General features: G+C 40.7%; 2 protein-coding genes across 4 annotated transcripts in view; one reads left to right on the top strand and one right to left on the bottom strand.

The window, feature by feature from the left end:
• Positions 1–10: 10 nt before the first annotated feature.
• LOC142365628 (protein ERGIC-53-like) lies at positions 11–24,171 on the bottom strand. 3 transcript variants are annotated; one of them, XM_075446608.1, is made up of 14 exons: positions 23,955–24,171; positions 22,493–22,647; positions 22,296–22,403; positions 20,232–20,293; positions 19,440–19,539; positions 14,865–14,988; positions 14,419–14,477; positions 13,674–13,806; positions 11,829–12,022; positions 11,635–11,705; positions 5,498–5,651; positions 4,638–4,759; positions 2,951–3,019; positions 11–1,638 (listed from the first exon to the last, which is right to left on the bottom strand). In XM_075446608.1, exons 1-13 carry the CDS (start codon positions 24,169–24,171, stop codon positions 2,983–2,985), a joined length of 1,536 nt encoding a protein of 511 aa, XP_075302723.1. In that variant the 3' UTR covers positions 11–1,638; positions 2,951–2,982. The 3 variants fall into 3 exon arrangements, with proteins under 3 accessions (XP_075302723.1, XP_075302724.1, XP_075302722.1); XM_075446609.1 differs by having other exon boundaries at positions 11–631; XM_075446607.1 differs by lacking the exon at positions 11–1,638 and having other exon boundaries at positions 2,061–3,019.
• Positions 23,183–24,432, top strand: part of LOC142365717 (uncharacterized) — a 61,999-nt gene continuing 60,749 nt past the window's right edge. The window contains exons 1-2 of the mRNA XM_075446787.1: positions 23,183–23,228; positions 23,467–23,587. Coding sequence (XP_075302902.1) covers positions 23,183–23,228; positions 23,467–23,587 — 167 coding nt within the window. The remainder of the gene's footprint in view (positions 23,229–23,466; positions 23,588–24,432) is intronic.

The raw sequence follows: 24,432 nt of genomic DNA, 5'->3' as shown, positions 1-24,432 counted from the left end.
GAAAAAAAGCTTACTAAAAATATGCATCTTTATTCAAATAAGGTTATCTCTGAACTCCAAGTGTCAATTTACATTAGTCAGAAACAAACAAATGAAAACGTCAGCCGTTTGAATTTAAAAAAAAAACAAAAAACAGTAGACAGTCTTCGGTGTTACAGTACTTGATGCATTGATAAATGTCAAATTTTCTTCAAACAGCAAGTTAGGTAATTTACAAACCATACTGTGAATTTTACTTTTTAAATATTCAGGTGTGACCATGTATTTAATATACCCTGACCAGTACAATGAGATTCTCTTGTCACCGCCAAATATTTGCTACTTATCATCCACACTTCAAACACAATTATTCGACTTGTTCTCCCCCATATCGTCAAAGTGGATTCCAAAGCATCTCCTCCTGTTCCTGAAATCTTACTTGGTAAGAATCAAATACGCTATCAGTGTTGAAAGAAACTTCTAGTAGCCAGCCATAACAGGAGGCTACACTGAGTGGCAAATATTCTTAAAAGTCTAAATTTGTTGCTATCACTTCAAGAACAGACAGGACAAAATCTGAGCTGGGCAACTGGGAGCTTTCCTTTGATCCAGTGAGTGATGAGGCAATTATGGAAGTTCCAAGGAGACATGACTGAAATGAAGAATTAAGCAAAGTTATCACTTTTTGGACGTTATGCTTTACACCTCCTGCTCCCTAATACAAAAGTCTCCTAGTTGCACATGGGAGATATGTCAGATCCATTAGCAGCATAAACACACAAGCTGAACCTCATAATGAAGATACAATTGCAGGTTCATGTTTTCCCCTAGACACCACCCCCAGCCTTCTCTTCTTTCTAACAAAAGACACAAAAGTCTGGGCTGCTCCAGCTTTAAAACAAAAGTTATGGTTGGATAAATTCACAGTACTAAAAATACAGGCTTCCTCCCATTGATACGTTAGAGCTGTTCCTCATTATGCCAGATATATGCACCTACTTATCAACATACAGTTGCTAGCCTTTCTGTGTAAAAAGTCTTACAAAGCCTGCTGTGAGAGAGGAAGTTCTGTTCAGGTGTTGCACTGATGCAGGAAGGCTTGCAACTGAAAGGAACAACACTCTGCATTTTCAGAACAATTTAAGAAAATATATTAAGTTTACTTAGAAGAGTCAGGGTTGTAACAGCTTAGACTCAAGGCACCTGTAAATATTTGCTGGTGTTGAAAGAACTGAATGGATAAATTCCTATGTGTTATTCTGGCTTATCTGAAAAGTTTTTTTCATTGATTTACCCTACTTATCCAGCAAGATTAGCTTGAGGCAGTATTTTCTCCAATTAGTACAGCAAAATCTTCTCAAATTTAGAAATTAATCTGTAAAGCTATACCACTTCCAGTATACTACATACTGTAGCTATGTAAATAGGTGTGTAGGTAGTATAACTTTATTGGTATAGCACAGATATCCACTTTTTGGACACTGTATTATAAGTAACAAAATATATTGCATAGATTTATCATTCCTCCAAACTGACAGGCACAATACTGAAGTGTTCTTCATTACAGTGAATTTGGCAGCATGTGTTGCACCCCAAGGGAGTAGACTGTAGGAATGCAGTAGTAGTGTGCTAGATTCCAGATAATCGGTATGTCTGAATCTGCAAAAGTTAACAGTTAGAAGTGAAAAATCCTGATGCATTTGTGCATTTTATAGAATTTTAAAAAAAAGAAAAAAGAAAACAAACCCCCTTATTCTAACTCCACACACAAACAATTCAAGGACAAAGTTACCACAGATATGTAAACAAGGCAAAATGAGTCCATTTCACATTCCTAATTTGGGCTATCCGCTTTGTTTCTTTCCCGAAGCAAATGTTCACATGATAAGCAGTATCAAAAATACATGTTCAGTCTCCTGCTTTTGATAGTAAAGCAGGAACTGACACACAAAACTGGTTCTATGATAGCTGCTAGATAAACAAACATGTCTGAAGCAACAGCTTTTGAAGAAATGGGTTAACGCTCAGTATCTCTAGTTTAGAATACTTGCCATGTCAAGATTTAAATCAAAGCATCTGTATTTGATACATGAAAGACAGCTTTATAGAAGACATATTCATACACTAAACATATCCTTAATAAAATCAGATTTGAAGAGGTATAAAGCAATGGTATCTTTGCTGAAAAAGTTTCACAAATCTCCAAACAAAATTACAGACAGACTTGAAACTACAAAAGAGAAATCAGTCCCACAGTATACTCGAAGAAACTACTTTATCATGTTTTCCCTCACTCCCTAAAACCAAAACCCAAAATAAGGAAATAAGCCTTTATTTGCTTGTTCTGTATAGCTTGTTTTCTCTATCAGGTATCAACAGCCAGACCATTAAAGGCCTTTCTTTGTGTCCACATGTTAAAAAGTGCTTAAATCCGTATTTCAAGAAGAGTTAGAATTAACTAAATAATTCTTAAACTGTTAATCCAAGTAGTAAAGAAATTAAATGTTTATAACAAATTTTTAACACCCACTCCCACCACCCAAGAGCAGTTGTTTGGGTTTTGTTTGTTTTGTTTGTTTGCTTTTGGTTTCTTTAAACTGATATGTCAGGACACTTAGTGGCAAGCTTTCTGCACAGATCATCCACCTACAGTTCTCATTACAAACAACCACAAAACCTGGGTGTTTCAATTCCCTCCTCTGGAATCTTAATAAAAGAAGAGGAATACGGCATTTGCCTTCCAGTATTTATGAGAAAGTTAGCTGAAAACATAGACCTAGATAGGGTCTGCAGTCTTCCACTATCTAGCATTTGCTCTGCTGCTCCCCAGTCTGTTTTTAACTTTAGCATTACCAGTTTAAATGAGAACTCATTTTGTTTAACAAAATGCAATAATTTACAATATTGAAATATATCAAACACTCAAATTTCCCTCATTTACAGAAGAGTATAATTTTCTGTGCATACATACTGCTGTTATGTACACACAAAAGGAACAGGTCATCAAAAGAACTTTTTGGCTGCTGCTTCTTGTTGACTCCTGAAAGAAAAAGCAGAGGAGAATTCATTAAGTACTCACAGTATAAAACTAGCTAACTGGTTTAAATAAATAAATATTTCATTTCTTCGGGGATTAAAAGATTCCATATCTTGCCAAAAGAGACTTAGGGAAATCAAATTTAAGTCGTACCACAAAAATAGGATAAATTTTTCTATTTACAAAGACATTGGTAGCATCACTACAGTTCCAGTTTTGCATCAGACATAGAAGCAAACAAAACATTCTGGCCAGAAGCCAGAAAAAGTGCAAGAACACAACCTGATTTTTAAAATACTTGAACTAAAATTTTCTAAAGCTTCTCAGTATCTGATTGGCCTAAAGATCATCACAGAAAAGGAAACACATACAACTAAGCAGTGAAAGAATTTACCTGAAATGGGATTTTCTTTGCCCTGTGGCACAGAACATATTTATTTTCCTAGTGGGTCAACCACACACAGATGCTAGAATTACATGGGCATCAAAAAGAACTAGAACGGACCAGCTCCTCATTTGTCTTAGAAGCCATCTTTGCATTTCATGGCATAACATGACACACATAAGAAAAGCACTCTCTCCATTTTGTAGAGAGGCAGACACATAATAAAAAGTTAGGGCTATCAGCTGCACTGGTCTTATATTAATACCAGTTCTCCTTCCACAGCGGTAGCAAACAGCATTTTCTCTTCAAAGGGCAATGCAGCTATTTTGGTCCCTACTCGTTATCCTGATTAGTGTGTGCGAGAAGCAAGAGTGAAAACTACGAAGCAAGTAAGTCCTTACTCTCAATAGGTTTTCCTTTCCATCAATGCAAATTTAATTTGAACATTATGACAGTACAAGGAGGAGGAAGACAACAGAGAAAACATGCCAAATAGTTTAAAGAAGGAAAAAAAAAAAACAGTCCATACACTATCAGTATCATGTGTAGGAGAGGGATGGATATGTATCATAAAAAAAAGTTCACCGAAGAATTTGTAAGATGGAATAAGCAGCTTGTAGGTACACATAGCAAAAAAACAAACCACAAAACCAAATTACATCAGATTTTAAGATAACAACTTCAGGAAGTCCAGCAGAGGACCATAAGGACGGTGGTCAAGAGCTGAAGTACATGCCAAAAGAGAAGAGAGGGAGGAAGTGGGCTTGTTCACCCTGGACAAAAGAAGGGGTCTAACAGCAGCTTTCTAATACCCACAACAAGAGGTTATGGTGGAGACAGGGACAGTTTCTTTACAGAGACACACACTATAAGAAAAAGACAGAATAGTCAAATTGAAACAGAGCAGGTTCCTACTAGGTATATGGTGGAGGCACAGGGAGAATATAACAAACTTCATTGTGATTATTAAACATTTCCAGTGGGGTCCCTAACAGTGGTAAATATTCCATTCTTCGAGGTTTTTAAGACCTGACCAGTCTAAACACGAAGCAACATGGTCTGAATTCAGTGTCAACCCTGCTTTGAGCAGAAGGTTGAACTAGAGACCCAAGGTCTCTTCCCCTCTGAATGATTGCTTGCTTTAAAGATTAACATAATCATAACATTACAACTGCACTTCCAGTCAGCAGTTCTAAAATCATTTGTCCTGTTGTCTTTAAAGAAAAACATACTTACCTATACATGATATAACCAATGAATAACACTGTTTGCACCGCTACAAATATGAAGAAGTGCACTGTAGATACGCATGATGGAAACGGTGGCAAGTCCGGACACTTCGATTTCTCACTAGATGGCTAAAACCCAAGAAACACAATATTTGAGAGCAAACAAGACATACCATCAAAGCACTGTTATATGCAAGAAACAAAACAAGGTATTTATGACATGATCTAAAAACTGGAACACAAGCAGAAAACCGACAGAAATGACATTACTCTGAAAAATCATAATCTTACTCCCCGTCTCACTTCCTTCTTTCACCTTTATGTTCTCAGATAAACTGATATTAATTTGAGGGTTATAGGGGAAAGAGTACATCTTTGGTAAATTAACCCAGAAATCAAGAACCTTCTATGGGATCATATGCTAATTCAGCTTAATTTGTACTTAGGCTAGACTAAGGTGCTCCCGTGTGTGAATGCAGTCATCCTCCACACTTCGAGACCTTAAGCGGAGCCTGCCCTAGTGTCCCCTGATTAAAGCTCTCCCTTCTGTGCAGAAACAATAGAGCATCTCCTCTGTATAGAGCTGTCAAGTAGGGGGGAAAAACACACACAAAAAAAAGCACCCAGAAAATCTAATTGCTTGACCTTGTTTCCACAGGAAATTAGACTAAAAATCATGTTCTTTGTGCAAAACTTCTCATCAAGACACAGATCATGCAGTTAGGTCAAGCCAGTGCAGTTTTAGCGAAGCAGCTTAATGAAGGATTAATTGCTCCGTAAATTGCATGCTGGCTCATCCTAGCTTTTCACTAACAGCCAAATAAAGAAGTATTACAGCCATGCTTACACTACCAGCACATAAATTACCATATTTCGTTGTACTAAATGCTCAATGTCCCTCTTTACTACATGAAGGTGTTCTTTGATGTCATTGAAGTGCTGAGTCGTTTCATAGGCTCCTGCAGCAGAGCCAGGATGTTGAGCTCCACTGATCAACCTCAGAGTATCAGCCATGGAATTTCTGAAACAGGACAAACAACAAAACATCTTTCAGCACAGAACAGTTTTGCTACGAACAGCAGTTAATATGGACACCTTTTAGTCCATTAAAATTAATTTGAAATACACAGTTGCCCCAAAAGACAGAGAACATTTTTTCTAGCTTCCAAGAACACCTATCAATAAATAACTCCTCAATCAAACTATGATTTTAAAAAATATTTAATTCCGCAGACAGTTTCAGTTTGTACAGTGCACCATCTCCTGCAGTCATGCTGAAAACAAGACCAAGCGAATATTCTATTGCTAGACATCTGCTTTGCCTGATGGATGAAGTCTAAAACAGGTGTTTTATCTGAGGTTCTTGCCAAGGCTTTAGGATAAGCAGAGTTTAATGCAATCTTTGAAGAAAACCAAAAGCTGTTTGAAAAATAAATAAATAAAAGCAGTCACGTAAGAAATCGAAATACAGAAGAGGCTTTAGGGATAAGAAAAGATTTAGATACATCCTTGTTTCATGATTATCATTTATATGAGAAACTCATTTCCCATATGCATGGCCATAATACTTAATATTGTCTTCATGTGAATTCATTTTGCTTCAACAACAAATCAAATTAAATCTGTAAAAAGTTGAGGTTCCATAACTAATTCTGTTTGGAGATTAAGTATTTTTCTCTTATTGACTAGTTTACCTCAATCAATATGTTTATATAATTTTCCCCTACTGTGATGTCTCTTTTCAGTTGCAAAGAGGATTATTTTACAGCTAAAATATTTATCATGTGAATGTTAATCTCTTCACTATTAACAGAACAAACAATCAAAATGTATGTCTTTGTATTTCTTTTTAATTTACTTAAAACTTTACATTTTATTCAGATGAGAGCTTACTTCGATGCCTTCAAGGTAAAATCTCAACTCCTTCTACAGTGGTCAGCACTTTATCATAGAATCACAGAATGATTTGGGTTGAAAGGGACCATTAGAGATCATCTAGTCTAACGCCCCTGCCGTGGACAGGGACTTCTTTCACTAGATCAGGTTGCTCAGAGCCCCATCCAACCTGGCCTTGAACACTTTCAATTTTAACTTTCACATAAGAAAAAAAACAACACAGAAAACATGGCTTGAATACTATTCATTGAGTAAACTGACAACAACAACACATAATCGTATTTGTGTTATACGAAACGATATTACTGATTTTTAAATGGCTCATATTGATTGTGAAAACAGCAAGTTAAGCATCAAAACTTAAATGTTTACAAATAATCTTCATACAGATGCTGCCCATCTTTCACCTTTGCATCAGCTGCTCTTCATGCCATTAAAATTCAAAAAACCACAAAACTAAAAATAAATTTTTTTTAAAAAAAAGGTGAAAAGAGAAAACTAGTAAGGTACATATCTATTCAAAGGCACTATGACAACTCTCCAGAAGCACCCACTGCAAGCATAGCTATGCTACATTAGTGTTATAGCAGCTTTCGCTCCATTATAAGAACCATACAGCATGTTTAAACTACTTGAAGCAGCTACATACTAAGTCAAAGCCACACATTAAATCAATCGACACAATTATATCAAGTTGCCAATACACCACTTCAACAGAGGCATTTAGTAATTATAGTCGCTACTAAATGCTGGATTAACAATATACTTTTCTTCAAACTGAAGACTACCAGTTTTTCTTAAAAATATCACTTTAAGGCACAAATCAACTTAACATAGTAGACTACTAGTATTCTACGTACTTCCCACATAACAAAAAAATTCTTTTCACTTTCAATAAGAAAAAGATCCAAGAATTCGCCTTCTCTGTCATCTATGTAAAAGCTCACTCCCACTTCCAGCACATGTTAGAAGATCAGTCACTTTCCAGCGTTACATTTCCAGTTACTCCACGAAATGTACTGCAGTCTAGGTCGGACAGAGTTAGCCATGACTTCTGCAAAACTCTCAATGTCTACCTCACTAAGGTCATCACTGCAAAATTACCAAAAGGAATTATCAAAAATCAGCTGTTTGCTTCTGTAAGCCACTGCAAACAAAACTAATCAAAGCAGCTCTCACCTTCTCTCATTTCACATTTCTGGTTTGGAACTTATACATGAAAAACGAATGCATAAAACCCCTCATCTGTCCTAACTTAAATTATTATATATGTTATCCAGAAATTATTTTACATTTTTGTATTGTCATTGTATAATTGTTTAAATTCATTAATATTTACCTGTACTTTGAATTAGTGTTATAATAACCTATTTTAGAAGTAAGTTTTTCGCCCATGCAAATTCATGCAACCACCACCATGACCACCACCTAATAAATGCTGATAGTAATTCTGTCTATTCACACCCCTCACATTTTTTATCTTGCCCTGCTATTTTCAGTGCTAGAACACAAGTGTGACACTCCTTTTGGTCCTCCCCCTGCTCATAACACCATCCCTACGTAATCAACAGAAATCTGCACCCTCACCTTCCCCCAGACTGATCCACTGTTTGTTAAAAGCAAAATAACTTCCCTAAATAGACATGATCTGTATCAAATTTAATTTATATTCACTTTTGCATGAACAACACCATGCTGATAGTTTCTATTGTATGAACACACAAGATTCTCCTGTAATCAGACGATTAAGAAATCCACAAATCTTGACAATAAAATTACTTAGACAGTAAGTCCTTCTCCTCCGGGATGACCAGCCACGCAACAGCAGGCTGTTCATCTCTATCTATAAACAAAGCATTTCTTTAATCTAAGAAAAATATTAAGATGATGTTACGCAAACTCATACCTAATAAGTAGTCACTAAAAGGGCAGACTGCCAATGTTAACAAAAAAATTTAATTTGCTTGCAAGGTATAAAGATTTGTCAAGAATATTAACATAAAAGCTTTCATGGAAGAACAAGTGCAAAAATGGAAGCGCTCTAATCTTCATTCGACAAAAAACTGACCTACTTAGATAAATCACAAGAGCTGCCCTTGAACTAATACAGGAAAAAACCCAGAACTGCTTCCATACTACAGCATGAAGTTGTAGGAATTGTTAATCTCCTTTTTTTAAGCCCAAGGTAAGGAACGTTTTAACTACTACAAATGAAGAGTTAAAGCAACCTAAAGACACTCCTGCTAAAGACAGCAATTTAGAAACATCTTAGAAGCAGTACACAGACATCCCTATCAAACAGGAATTTTCTAAATTTCATTTTGGTAGTGTAGTACCTTCAAGGTAAGATTTTTACTTCATTTGGTAACATAGCTTGAAAAGGCACAGCAACCTCTCAATCAATTTTAAAAAACTGCATCTTAAAAAGCAAAATTATTAATCACTTGGGAACTTGCAAGCATCCCTGCAAATACTGAAGTTTCCTGAGAAAGTTAACTGGCAGAAAGTCCTCTGACAAAAAACCAACCCCCCCCTCCCCAGGAGCCTTCATGCAGTACAGTTAGATTCCAGTAAGTTACCCAAGACTGCCACACAACTGAATATATTCAGGTCAAGAAACCAAGGCTGTAACTGCCAAAGTCTCCTTTAATATGCTACAGAAGACACTGACATACCAGCTGATAGGCCTGGTTTGTACACAGTAAAATAAAAATTAGACCATAAAATATTCACACCCTTCAAATAACAAAAGTATTTTTTAAGTAAGAGCATGCAGCCCATTGCATAAAGAACAAACAAGCACTTCTATCACAGCAGAGTTTCAAAATGTTTTCCCATTTTTCTCTAACCTACAAGAAACGGAGACAAGATTACTAAAATGGTCTACACAACACACCGGCACAGGAAAAAAACCAACACATTTCTGTCTTCACTACACAATGTAAGCGACAGTAATTTAATATTAGAGTGCTTTTCTTTTTTCCTTTATTCTTTAGTGCTGCATGACAGTATGTCTTAGCACCTAACAAACCAAGGAATTTTTAGCCACAGCTGAGTCTCCAGTATCTCCAAGCATGGAGACTGCAAAACCTTTCTGGGGGACCAACCTACTCCAGTGTTCAACTACCCTGACAAGTTTTTTTCTTACGTCTACACAGAAATTCGTTCAGTTTGTGACCATTCATACCCATGCAGTTCAAGAAAGAGGAGAAGCTACTGGAGAGAGTCCAGAGAAGGGCTACGAGGATGAGGAGGGGACTGGAGCATCTCTCCTATGAGGAGAGGATGAGGGAGCTGGGATTGTTCAGCCTGAAGAAGAGAAGGCTGAGAGGGGACCTTAGAAATGCCTCAAAATATCTGCGGGGTGGGTGTCAGGAGGATGGGGTCAGACTCTTTCCAGTGGTGCCCAGCGACAGGACAAGGGGCAATGGGCACAAACTGAAGCACAGGAAGTTCCAGCTGAACATGAGGAAGAACTTCTTCCCTCTGAGGGTGACGGAGCACTGGAACAGGCTGCCCAGGGAGGTTGTGGAGTCTTCTTCTCTGGAGATATTCAAGCCCCGCCTGGACAAGGTCCTGTGCAGCCTGCTCTAGGTGACCCTGCTTCAGCAGGTGGGTTGGACTAGATGACCCACAGAGGTCCCTTCCAACCCCTAACATTCTGTGATTCTGTCATTGGGTACCAGTGAGAAGAGTCTGGTTCACTCTCTATCACCCCCACCACCTCCAATATCAGGTATTTACACCCACTGATAAGTTGCCCTCAAGCCTTTTCTCCATTTCCCTCAGCCTCTCGTTGTGTAACAAATGTTCCAACCCCTTCACCATTTTCATGATCCATCACTTGCCTCCCTCCAGTATGTCCACGTTGCTCTTGTACTGGGGTGCCCAGGCCTGGACCCAGGACTCCAGATGTTGTGTCAGCAGTGCTGAACAGAGAGGGACAATCATCTCCCTTGACCCACCCGCAATACTCTGTACGAAACAGCCTGGAATGCTGCTGGGGCTTTCCTGTATGAGTGTGTTGCTGTCCACGGTTCAACTTCTTGTCTACCAGGATTCCAAAACTCTTTCCTGCAGAACTGCTTTCCAGCTGATTAATCCCCTGGCTGTGCTGATGGATGGAGTTACTCCTTGACAGGTGCAGGACTGTGGAAACCGCACTTTTTTGTCACCTTATTTTTCAAAGTTCAGGCCAAGAGAGGACATTAAACATTTTCCAGATCTGGCCCTTGTTTCAACTGCCATCAAGCAGCAATGCCTAGCCCTGCTCCTACTGATAAACAAGATCAATTTACAATGGAAATGGGGGGCAGGGGGGAGGCCTATCCAAGGCTTATACACACCATTATGGAGCTCTAATCAATATATGAGCTTTAGACAGTCATAGCAAAATCAGGGAAAAACCCCAAAGTCAAAATATATGTCTACATTGAAGAAAAAAGTGAACTACTTTTAAAAAAGCAAAAATAATAATTAGAAGAATAAGCAATAAATCTTAATAACTCTTAACTACATGTGTATTTTCATTTGTACAGAACTACTTCTCAGAATTACTTACAAGCCTTTATAGGTTGTTTACACTAAACAAAACCTCAAATATACCTCATATAATATTATCCAAGTACAATATTATAGATTTTATTCATCATATTATATAATAATAAACTCACATAATCATTATATCAGGAGTAGACTGAATATACGGACAAGATACTCCGATATACTTTTATTTTTAATAGGTTCACTAGCTATAAAAGACATTTATGCTCATGTAGTTATCAATACTCCAAAATCAGAGTAACAAATTTCCATGAGGAAGCAGGTTATCACATTAGCAGAAATCGATTGTTTTTAGAGGGACTGGACTTATCCGTTGAAGTGGAATCTCATGATAAAGACTATGGAAATTAGGGGGCTTAGTGACCCTAGAGACATGAACTTACTTTAGTATAGAAATTAAATGTATGTAGAGAGTCATCACTAAGGAACTGAAACAGAAATTTTGAGTTTGTCAATATTCTCCTACTGAAATAATAAATAGGATTTAAAAGGTGGAAAATAATATAACATTCAAAACACAGCCTTAATATTTAGAAAGCATTTACCTTATTTCATTTACTTGTCTAATGACCTCTTCTTGAGTTTTCACAACTGTCTCAATCTCTTGCTGGGAAACCTGGCGGGGGTTAAGGGAGAAGAAAAAGATCAATATATCTTGGAAAAAGCAAATTCATCATGCCGCTGAAATTAGGCTGAGCTATCAATCACGGTGTATTTTTTTTTTATTATTATTATTTACCTGTCCTTGTTGACCTGGAAAAGCAGCTGCTCTTTTAGCAATCTCATCTGTGACTGCAGAGACGTATCTCCTCTGCTCATCCAGAATCATGTCCAATTGCCTATTAAGCTGTTTGATTTCAAGATGAATTCGATTCTGCCCCTCAAAGATTTGCCTCAGTTCACGATCACTTACAGTTTCAAAAAGATCATCCGCTAATAAGAAAAAAGCACAGGTAGTTCTTATGTATATGCATGGCTCATAAATTGCATTGTATTGTTTTTCCTCGTTCCCTTAAAGTTTCCACATGGCTACACTTTTTCCCCATAATTTCATACATTTGGTGTTTATTTATCATCATTGCCACAGCAAGGGATACCTAAACGGGATCAGAACAACTGAACGGAGATAATCACACATTCAAACTCAGACTCCATCTTATAGTTACTACTTCAATACCTGGGTATGTGCAACATAAAACAGAAAGAGGAGGCTCATATTAATAGGAGGCAGCCATCTCTGCATAAGCTAGCATTGTATTACCAATTATCCTTCAGAAAAGATTTGCAGGTATCAAGTAACAGCTACTTTTTTGAAAAAGTAAACTTTAAAAAGTAGCTTGAAATAGAGAAGCGTCTATACATTTTGAGTGAGTTCCTCCGCAGCTTCAACAACATCAGAAAGAAGAAGGTCCAAAAGACTCTATGGCAAAAAGATTGTTTCTTATCAATGGAAGGCTAGACAATATTTCAAAAATACAGATGAAGTTAAAATGGTGTAGGACCATTAGAACAGTCATAACTTATCACTGTGCAAAAAAACTGACAACCTGAAATTTCAGATACAGATGCCTGAAGTACATTCCTGATACATGTACATTCATACACAGTTAATTCAGTCCACAAAAGAAAGAAATAGACTGGCTTCCATTATATTTTTAAATAAGAAGATACTTTTTTTGCCTGGCTCTAAAAATAAACAAATAAAAATTAAAAATCAACAATTAAAAAAACAACCCAAGCAAACAAACAAAACCCCTACCATGTTCCATACCAGAACAATCACAGTCAAAGCACCTTGGCTAAACGTTCAAAAAAAGTGGGCATGAGTCATTACTGTAATTTTCCCAAATTAAATATCATTTGAAATCAGTGGAAAAGTCTGTTCAGTCCAAACTATCTTTAAACCAATCCTTGCTGAGAGAGGCAGACACGTGGTATCATTAGTGGAAAGGGCCAATTCTGCCTTACCAAGCCAAACTCAAAATTTCTTATCAATAGCTTAAACTGTAAAAATAAAGGCCAGAGTTTTTAACAATATCAAGCTGGAAATTTGGTTATTAGCCAACCCAAATATCAACACTGAATGCCAGCTAATGCTGTGGTGCTGAAACCGACAGAACTCAACACATCCAACACTGGGCAAGCATTAAAAAGCTCTTCCAAGTAAGCACACGTTCCGGCACATCCACTAGTCCATCTTTAACATAAAGATGTTATCCATAAAACAAGATAAGAAAAAAAGTTTGTTATGAATGTGCAGAAACAGCATAAAAAGATGACCTTTCAAATAACCAAAAAGGTCATGCTTCCCTGATCATCACTTAACAGCAGGATGCGGGACCTTCCATCCCTTCTACTGTTCCATACAGATTCTCACCGTTCCTGTCATGTTTCCATTCATTTGCTTTGTTCTCAACCCAGACATGACAAAAGACACTTTATATTTCAGAAAACACTTTACAAATAAAGTAAATAACATCAGTAGGAGCTTAGAAACATCAGTCAGCGTATCAGGCCCTAGTTGTGAATATGCTGGAAAGCACAAGTTTTCCTTGACAACTGAAAAATCACTCAAACAACTTGCCTGGCTGCCCTTGCACATCAGGATGTTCCTTTTGAAATTCTTCTTTCTTTTTATCCAATTCTTGTTGAAAGTGTTCAAATTCTTCTTGATACTTCTCTTTATCTTGCTGAGGAATTTCTGCATCTGGGGTTGGCTTTAAAACATTATCAAAGGGGGGGGGGGGGGGGGGGGGGGAGAGATTTTTTCCATGTTTTCCACCACTCCTATACAACTTACTCTCCAGCAAAGCTGTTCAGATTTCAGATTTGAAAACATAACATAATTAGTGGAGCACATTAATACATTGAGTTGAATTGAGAAACCAGACATTCTTATGGAGACCCATAGCTTTTTCTCCCCGATACATGCATACTTTCTGTGACTAAAAAGATATCAAGTTTTACAACAACAGACCGTTTAGCAATACAGAAGTATTCTAGAGGCATGGAAAGCTGAACAGATTATTTGTCCACTTTCCAAACAAAGTGCACCTTTCAGTTTGTTTTCTCTGCATGTTTTGATTTAACATCAGGCATTTTGTTGATTCAGTGTTGCTTCAAGAACCCTGGTCTTGAAAACAATTAAAATATAACTGAAACATTGCAGTATTAGTCTAATTTTTCTAAAACAGATGACAGCAGAGCTACGTGCCAAAATCCTGAAACAGGAATGCTAAGTATGACATCAGAGGAAATGCCATAATCTGGTGCTACATACAAAACATATACAATAACATATTTTACTAATTATGCGTGAAGATGCTTACTACTTCCTTCCCAGGCTCAGTCAACTGGAAGGTCAGAAAAGACAGGACATCATGATCATCTGTATTCAACAAACCAAACAAAAACACCACTGTTAGTTGCTACTGCTACATGTTACAAATCCTGGTACTTCCCAAGTCAACCTTCCACTTGCAAAGGGTCTGCAGGCAACAGCACCCTCCTGAAGTCCTCCCAGGAGTTTATGCGGTGGGGAATGAGACTGCACAACGTCTTGGTCAGAATAAACTGAAACTTATTCTGCTCCAGGCAGGAAAAGGCCTAGGCACATCAGTAATTTAGGAATGGGACAGGATTAATTACATCATCAGGGTCAAAAATTGGTATAATAGATCAACACTAGCACTAAAAAAAAACCCAAAAACCCAAACCCCTCTTGCAAACCCCGCAAGTCTCCACACCATTTGTCACAATTTTTAACATTTGCTACCTGCAAGTCCCCCTGTTGCTGCAGATATTCCAAAATATCCTTGTGATGGCAACACCATGTCTTCCACTTTCGCACAAAATTCATAGTCTTCTTTATCCGGAGTAAAGCCATTATTAATTAATACCTAAAAGGATAAATGCTTACAATTTTTACCACATAAATCTATTTGCATTAATTGCTTTGTCAGTTTACAGTAACGGTCACAAATACAACTTATCAGGTAATTCAGCAGCTCATACTAGGAATCAAAAACTATTTATTTTCTGAAAAACACTTTTCACAAAGAAAATGCATAAGCCTTCTATTTTAAAAAGGAAAAAAAGGCCTGATTTGAAGTTCAGTATGAACAAAACTCAGCATTTTCTATTCATCTCCTAACAGGATACACCACATAGAATCCCAACACATACAAAAATGCATTCATTTCAGTTATAAGAAGCAGCAAGACAAATTAGCATGTGGAAAGGAACGCAAGTGGGAAAGGGATACCACCAGGAGAGACGAAGGTAAGCCAAGGGATGGCACAGCACCACCTGAGAGTGCTAATGGTAGCAATTACACTGTTCCAGGGAGCACCGACAGTTTAGGAGCACATCTGAAATGCTTGTACACCACCACACGCAGTATAATAAACAAACAAGACAAACTGGAAGCACTGGTCCACTCCCACAGCTACAATGTCACTGGTATTAGCGAGACTCGGTGAAACGAGCCCCACAGTGGGGGTGCTAGGATGGAGAGCTGCAGGATGGATAGGCAGGGCAGGTGAAGTGGAGGCACTGCACTGATCGTAATGGAGAGGTCTGATTGTACAGCCCTTACAGTTAGAGACAATGTGGTTGACAGCCTCTGGGTGAGGGTTAGTGGGGTGGAAAACAAAGCAGATGTCATTGTGCGCGTCCACTATTGAGCATCCAGCCAGGATGACAGCACTAACAAGTCATTCTATAGGCAATTAGGAGAAACCTCTGGATCAGCAGTCCTTGTCTTTATGAGAGATTTCAACTTCCCAGACATCAACTGGGAAGAGCACACTGCTGTGACAAGCAAGTCTGGGAAATTCCTGAATGTGATTTCTTGTCACAAGTACTCAGTGAGCCAGCTAGGAAAGATGCCCTTCCAGACTTTGTTGTGAATAGAGGACTCCTCACAGGAGGTGTGATGGTAGGTGGCTGTTTTGGCCACAGTGATCACAAAATGGTAGACTGAAAAATTCTTGGTGTAATGAGAAAAAAGGTCAGCAGAGTTGCTATACTGGATTTCAAGAGAGCAAACTTTAAGCGGCTCAGGGAGCTAGTTAGCAACGTCCCCTGAGAAACAGCTTTTGAGGACTTAAGGGTCCGTGAGTGTTGGTCAGTTTTAAGAACCTCCTCCCCCCCAGAAACCTTGCACAGGAGCAGGCAATCTGATTGTGTTGAAAATCAAGCAAGTGGGGCACATGACCAGCTTGGCTGAACAGGGAACTCCTCGTGGAACTCAAGAGGGAACAGAAATTGTATGATCTCTGGAAGCAAGGTCAGGCTTCACAGGAAGATTACAGGGCTGTGGTTCGCATATGCAGGGAGAAGACACAAAAGGCCAAAGCTCAACCAGAGTTGAAACTGGCCAGTGTTGTGTCAGACTTTTTCCTTAACTTACTTTTCTAAGTGAGTTAAGGAAACCACTGGACCAATACTTGTTGAAGATGGTCACCTGACAAATACGGATGAAGACAAGACAGAGGCATTCAACTCTCTGTGCCTTAGTCTGTACTAACACTGACAGACCTTGGGCTGCCCTGTCCACTGAGTTGGAGGACCTCAGCTGTGGAAGCAGTGACTTCCCATTTGTGGACACTGAAATTGTAAGGGACCAGTTGTATCAGCTGAGTGTTCATAAATCCATGGGGCTGGATGGGATTCGTCTCAGAGCACCAAAGGAGCTGGCAGATGTTATAGCAGGACGCCTCTCAATTGTCTACCAAAGGTCTTGGGAGTCTGGGGAGGTCCCCTCTGACTTAAAAGCTAGCTAATATTACTCCAATTTACAACAGGCACATGAGCGAAGATCCAGGAAACTATGGACCTGTTAGTCTAACCTCAGCGCCTAGAAAAATTACGAAAATCATACTGGGTGCTACTGAAAGGCATCTAAAGAACAATGCAGTCGTCAGGCACAGTCAAACACGGGTTCACAAAGGGAAAGTCTCATCTAACTAATTTGATATCCTACTCTAAGGTGACCCACACAGTGAATGAAGGGGAGTGGTGGATGTAGTTCTGGATTTCAGTAAGGCTTTTGATACTGTCTCTCACAGTATCCTTCTGGACAAGCTGACCAACTGTGCGATGAGGAGGTTCACAGTGCACTGGATGAAGAACTGGCTGGATAGCAGGGCTCTAACGGCTGCAGTGAATGGGGCTACACCTGGTTGGCAACAGGTCACCAGCAGTGCTCCTCGGGGCTCAATCCTAGGGCCAGTGCTGTCCAACATTTTTATCAATGATCTGGATGCAGGAGTTGAATGCACCCTTAGCAAGTTTGCTGATGAGACTAAACTGGAAGGTGCTGTTGACTTAAGGGGCAAGAGGCCTGGCAGAGGGATCTAGACAGACTGGAGTATTGTGCAATCATCAATGGCATGAAATTTAACAAGAACAAATGCTGGATCCCGCACTTGGGATGAAATAATGCCAGACACAAGTATAAACTGCAAAAGGAGTAGCTGGGAATCAGCTCTGCAGAAAGCGATCTGAGGGTGCTGGTTGATGGGAGGCTCAATACGAGTCAGCAGTGTGCCCCGACAGCCAAGAGGGCAAACTGCATCCTGGGATGCATTAAACGTAGTGTAACCAGCTGGTCAAGAGAGGTGATCACCGCGCTGTGTTCAGCGTTGGTGTGGCCTCACCCTGAGTGCTGTGAGCATTACAATTTTACAAAGGATGTTAAGGTACCTGAATGCAGAGAAGGGCAACAAAGCTGGTGACAGGACTGGAAGGCATGTCCTATGGGGAGCAGCTGAGGGCTCTGGGTTTGTCTTGTTTGGAGAAAAGGAGACTGAGGCACAACCTCATTGCTCTCTGCAGCTTCCTGAGGAATGGATGTGCAGAGTGAGGTGTTGAGCTCTTCTCCGTGGGATACAGGACAGGACGCCTGGGAACAGCTCAAAGCTGTGCCAGGAGAGGTTCAGATGGGACATTAGGAAGCATTTTTTTTTACAGAAAGGGTGGTCAAACCCTGGAACAGGCTTGCTGGAGAGGCAATCAACAGCCCACGCCTGGCAGTGTTTAAGAGGCATTTGGACAACACCCTTAGCAGCATGCTTTAGCTTTTGGTCAGCCTGGAATCGGTCAGGCAGTTGGACTAGATGATCATTGTAGGTCCCTTCCACACGAATTATTCTATTCTAAAACTGATTATGGCGTAACAGTATCAACTCTGGTTCAAGAAATCCCTGACTCGGAGATCATTAAAGGCCAGTCTATCAGAAGTATACATCCCAATAAGGTTCTGGGCAACACAAATTTTCGGTCTCATGACTCCAGAAGAGACATCCCTTACTGTTCGTAGGTTGATTCTAAGCTTAGAGAGATTTTCTCTTCCTCCACAGATGCATTTGCAGAACTGCTAAGGTTAGCAGCAACATTTGGGCCAGAGGAGTTCCTAGATAAGGCATCAGGGACGAGGTGCATTCAAGAAGAGAGAGTAGCCTTGGAGTATGAAATTTAATCTTCATTCAAGAGTAACAGATAGCTTTTACCATTACAACACTTACAACACAGTACAAGGTCCACCTCCTTTCAGGTGCACTGATGTTTACTTTTAGAGAAACTTTTACTACAGAATGACAGCTGTGTGTTTTATGGCTAATACCTATTAATAGTACCTTTTCAGAATAAATCATAAGCCAAGAAACACACACTTCATAGCTGTCACAACCCAGGACCACATTAGTATCTTTCTCTCCTTATCTAGCAGGAATTCACAGTAATCTGAATAATATTTAAGAAGTCTTGAAGACTCCCTTATACCAGTGGTTTTCTATCTTCTTTAATCTTCAAAGCCTTACTATTTCTTGGAGGTGGGAAGACTCAAATAGCAAATTTGAATCTCCTGTCAAAGAGCGAACTTCAGTTTTTTAGTCACATTTCAAGAACCTCTTACAATCAGCTACAAAACCATCTGCAGCTCTCAGATCAGCTTGAGAAATACCGTTCAAGTTAAGGAGCTGCTCAACCACTGGAAGCTGAGGAACAGATGCTGGCTTTGGCACACCCCTACAGGCAAGTCAACAGCAAGAGAAGGGTCTGAGCACGTTACGAGTACGTCAGCATGACTGACTCTTAAATAACATCAGAAAAATCAGCAATAGCTGCTGAGTCAGCTCAGGAAACTACAGATGCACAAAAGTAAGACAGAAGAACTAGTCTAGCATTTGAACACACTCCACCTTCTTCCAACTTCTGCTACCAAGCTCAACATTTTCAAGAATATTGGAATGAACATATGAGGTCTCTGGGTTTTCAAATTGTTGCAACAATCTCACACTTAAAAAGCTAAGAAATACGAGTAATTTTGTTATTGCAGAGTACTTACAGTCAACGTTTTTAGGTAGTATGTTATCTTTACTCGAACAGGATAGGGCTTGTTACGAAAGTCCCTCTGACAGAATGCCAATGCTTGCGTGGAACCATCACTGTGCAAGAAGACAACTTGCATAAAACTATATCTTATGACTTATCAGCTAAGACAAAAAAAGCATCAATGTATCACTAAGCAACATTGTGATAACTTTTCCAATATGCAAGTTTTTCAAAAGCTGTCCCACAGCTACACTGAGCTTTTCTGCATTCTGGGATCAACAGTACTGGATGCTTTACACAGGACAAAATACAGACAGAATGCAGTAACCTGTTTGCTTCTAAGACACATTCCCACAGCCGTGAACTGAGATGGAAATAAGCTATAGTCCGGACTGCACCACCCCAACTAGACACCTCTTTTCTCAGAGAATCCCATGAGGTATCAATTGTGTTTTTGACAATAAACAGTCAGAAATCAAAATAAAACAATTAATTTCAGTAACAGCTAATTAGTCACTTTTGTCAGTTATTAGCTATGTGTGGAAGATATCGCTACGTAATGAAGAGGTAAAAAGTCTGTACCTCCATTTATCCGAGTTCACCTATCCCAAAGGGCATATGCCATTTAAACACCCATCAGTTGCCAATTTCTCTGCTGTTATTGCCAAAACAGTATTTTAACAAACAGAAAAACTCAAATGCAAAGGAAAAAAGTTTCATATGAAAGAAACCTTTATGTTTCTCAAAGAGTTTCATGCTACATTTCATCATCCAAAACAAACATTAACACCGAAAAGAAACTTACTTCTGATGGTCATACAGAAGTTTTCCATTGTTGCCTACAACAATCACTCCAGGATTGTTTTTCTAGAAAAAGAAATAGCAAACAAATAGAATAATTTGAAGTGAAACATAAGTAACATCCCTGATAGTCATTTTTGCTTTTGTAATTCTGAAGTACAGAAAGAATAAATACATCTGTGGTGTACCTGTAGTGTGATGGCTTTAGGTGCTTTATCACAGAAAGGCTGAGTAAGCACTATGTCATGCTGCACGCTTTGCAAAAGACTGCTACATTCTTTGCATAGTTAGGGGTGAAAAAAACCCCACACAAGTTAAGTTCCTGAATATACTACCAATTACCATCACTTCACAAATACAGAAATATAAAAGACACAGATAGGAGAAATTCATATGTAGTGAAGATACAGATCATAAAACTAACAGATAACTTAATACATCCAACTTTGGATACGTAATACTGGGAAAAACATCCAAACACACACTATGTTGACACCCTACTGACCTTGTCACAATCATTAGAAAAACCTCAGGAGCTATCTGTCAGAGACTAAACAAAGTCTGTTGAATACATCCCCAGTTATTTAAATTGCTAGGAGACGAGAACAAGCTCAAATGATAACGGCAGAACAGATTTACAGCGCTACTCCAGTTGCCTCCAGGAGTTTATGAAGTGAACTCCAGCTTTCACAGGAGTACAAGCTTTCAGAGTTAATCTCCCTTCCCCCTTCAACATTTCAATTCATCATCTCCTAAAGTGCACTGGTTTTGGCTGGAATAGAGTTACATTTCTTCATAGTAGCTTGTACGCGGCTTTTCGGGGGATTTATGATGAATCAGAAGCAGGATGCTTTGGGTTGGCAGTACTAGATATAGTCTACCTCTGGATGCTAGTATATTAGGCTGAGGACCAGTTACAGCAGCAAACATCTTCCAGCAACAAGGGGAATTTCTCCATACTGAGACTGAAGAAAGCAACAAGTTGTCATTAAAAAAAGTCTTACAAACTCCAGTATTTAAGACACATCAGACCAATACAGGCATGGTGAAGATTTCTGTTTTGACTAAAAGTGACACATCATCACTTCCTGAATAATGGTTTCACATCACACTGAACTTCTCATGATCAGAGTCCCAGCGCAATCAAAGTTCTGGCGAACAGTGCTGTCCACATGCAATTTTTGTTAGATGGCATCTTCAGCCAGCTGAACTATGCCAGTGTCCATACTCACGCCACAAGTCAGAAAAAAAAGGGGAAAAAAAAAAAAGATTTAAAAATTGTTAACAAGTTGAACAACACTCTATGTCTTGTCTTTGAAGATCAGAAACACAAATATCACCTTCATTCTTACAAATGTCACCTTCATTCCTTCAACTTTTACATATCATGAAGTTTGCTGTATAACAAAAGCCACTTGTAGGGAAAAAGCTTGTACACCTACAAAAATATACCTAAAACATCTAAAAACAAGCCAAAGTAGTACAGGAAAAGAAAAAAAAAAAAGCAAAGCAGATGTACTATGCATTGTTCAAGTTCCCCAGGATCATTCTGGACTGGAAAACTGGAAATCCAAACCAGCAACTGTCACCCCCATCTGCTACAGAATTTTTGATGCTGAACTAGTCAAGAGATTTGTTCCAAGAAAAAGAGCATCTCTGAAGACAGACACAGAAATTTGTGCTTCCACAGTGTCATATTTTGGTACAACGTGCCTCTTCCAAAGCACACATTTTCAGATACATCAACATTTCAAACTGTGCATGAACATTCCACATATCAGCTTATACAAAGGTACACGGCATTTTCCCTCCAAACCTAAGACATGAACCAATATTCAGTGGCAATTCATTATGTGTTATGCTTCAATTTTCAAGCAAAAAAAAAAAAAGGTGTGAAAAAGCCTAGTAAAAACTCTGTAAGGGAAAATTGACTATTTTAATTTATCCTAAGTGAAGGGGTGGGGAAGAGTAGGAAAATACCCTTTTTTTCCCCCCCCACAAAGTTGTATGTACAAAACAGGTGGGAAATTAATTTATAATCTTTGCTAGAAGTTTGCTTCTGACTAACCTTTCCATCATTGTCAAATGAATCGAAGAAAATTCCAACACCGTTCCATTTATCAGCTGCCCCGAAAACAGGACCTTCCAAGCCTTGCTCTTCTGTAAACCAGACTGCCTATCACACAAAGCAAGTAAGAGTCACAAGTCAAGATCCACTTTTTACAGCATGTCTACTTTTTTTTTCAGTTAAAAAATTCTTCATACCAATCCGTCAGCTCCAATGCGGCCTCTTCCTGTAACTCGAAAGGTCACTTCAACTTCCCAATATTCAAATATTGACTTGTTTTTTGTCCACACTGATCCTCTTTGGCTTTTCAAAGATGTTGTTATACGAATCTGATCTGCACTCGGTATGGCATCTAGAAAGGAAAGGAACCGCCACTGAATATATGAAAGACAAAGTATTGCAAGTTCTTAACTGGCCAATTAACAAATCTTCCAAACTCATAAAATTTTCTGGTCTCCTCAACTAGGGAACAGCTTTCAAAATAACTTTTTAGTGGAGTATTGAACCACTTGAGAGTAGTGGAAAAAAAAACAAAATACACCCCCACACCTTTACTTGCAACAACTTGACTACTACTGCTTTACAGTAGACTTAATCACCTTTCACTTCGGGCCACAACATACAACTTAAGTAGAACAACAATGTTGCTGTTAAGATATGTATTAATTAATTAAAAAAAAAATCACATTTAGTTTTCTGCTGTATCCCACGTGACTCTTCACAAATCAGAGATTTCTGCTCTGCTTTTTAAAAAACAAAGTCGTAGTTTTCTGTTTAATAGTTTAAAAGAATAATAGGCACAAATTTAGAGAGAGATTCACTGGCTTGTATAAATAACATTTATTTTTGTGATTATCTGCTTAAAAACGCAGGAAAAAAGCTCAGCTATGGACAGTTTCCTTCACGTCACGTGTAACACAATGTCAAATAAGAGTAAAAAATTAACACTCTTGAATTAACCAATATAAACCAAAATCCGCCAAAACACAGAAGCCCAGAAGTTACCGCGGAGCAGCCTCGCGTTCGGCAGACGCCGCGACGCCCGCGGGAGGGGACGCTCACGGAGGAGCAGGCGCCTTTCCGAGCCCAAGCGCAGCGCTCACCCGCGCTGCGGAGGGGACAAGCCGCCGAGGCGCCGGCCCCGGAGCTCCCCGGGCCCCGGCCCCGCCAGCCGCGGCGGGCTCGCGGCGCAGCGCGCGGGCGCGAGGCCGAGCGCCACCTCACCGCGCGGCGCGCGCCACCGGCCCGCGCCTCACGGCGCCGCGGCCGCCGCACCGCAGCCGAGGCCACAGGTAATTGCGAGCCGCACGTCGCGGACACCGGGGGAGGACTTCTGGCGTTCCACAGTCACCCCCCGGCCCTTCGGAGCTACGCGGAAAGCCGCGGGACAGGGCCCGGGGGGCGTGCGGGGCTGGGGGCCCAGCCCGCGGCAGGGCTCTACCGAGCGGAAGCCGCGGGGGCCGGGGGCGAGCCCTGCTCTTCGCCGCGTCGGCAGCCGCAGGCCCCGAGAGCCCTCGCCTCCCCGGCCACGGCCTGCGGCGACTCCTGCCCGCACCTTTTCCTCAAGCAACGAGTGCCTCCCGCGGGACCGGCCACAGCGGCCTGCACGGCAGGAGCACGGCGCGGCGCGGCCCCGCTCGCCCCCCGCCCGGCACTTACTGCCCGTATGCACCCAGAACGGCACCGTCCCGTCCGCCTGCACCAGGTGCGGCCCCTTGAAGCTGTACTTGTACTCAAAGCGGCGGTGCGGCTGAGCTGCGGCCGAGCCTTCCGCGGCCGCCGCCTGCCCGAGGGCGAGCGGCAGGCGGCCGAGGGCGAGCAGAGCACCGGCGAGGAGGGCCGCCGCCAGGCCGCCCCGCTGCGCGCGCGCCGCCATCTTGGGCCGTGCTGCGGGCCGCCGGGCACAGCCAACAGGGCGCCGCCCGATTGGCCGAGCGCGGGGGCCGGGCGGAGGGCGGGGCGGCGGCCGGGCCTCGCCCCCAGCCCGGCGGGGCCTGGGGGGCGGCCACGGCCGTGGCGCTTCCGAGGGGCGGTGCGCGGGCGGGAGGGCACCGCGACGGGGCGGGCCGGGGCGGGCCGCGCCGCCCCTCTCTGCTGCTCCCGCGCGGCGGGGAGGCCGCCGCTCCCCGGCTTGGCG

This window comes from Opisthocomus hoazin, chromosome W (assembly GCF_030867145.1).
Source record: "Opisthocomus hoazin isolate bOpiHoa1 chromosome W, bOpiHoa1.hap1, whole genome shotgun sequence".
Taxonomy (NCBI): Eukaryota; Metazoa; Chordata; class Aves; order Opisthocomiformes; family Opisthocomidae; genus Opisthocomus; species Opisthocomus hoazin.
This window is presented reverse-complemented; position numbering and strand designations above follow the sequence as displayed.

What these genes read in the sequence shown, in the direction of transcription:
- LOC142365628 (XM_075446608.1), bottom strand. Translation starts at nt 24,171, where the DNA reads ATGGCGGCGCGCGCGCAGCGGGGCGGCCTGGCGGCGGCCCTCCTCGCC. An exon ending in GTTCTGGGTGCATACGGGCA is followed by an intron (nt 22,648 to 23,954) that starts GTAAGTGCCGGG and finishes TTTCCTTTCTAG; the next exon opens with ATGCCATACCGAGTGCAGAT. An exon ending in AGCAACAGGGGGACTTGCAG is followed by an intron (nt 14,478 to 14,864) that starts GTAGCAAATGTT and finishes TGTTGAATACAG; the next exon opens with ATGATCATGATGTCCTGTCT.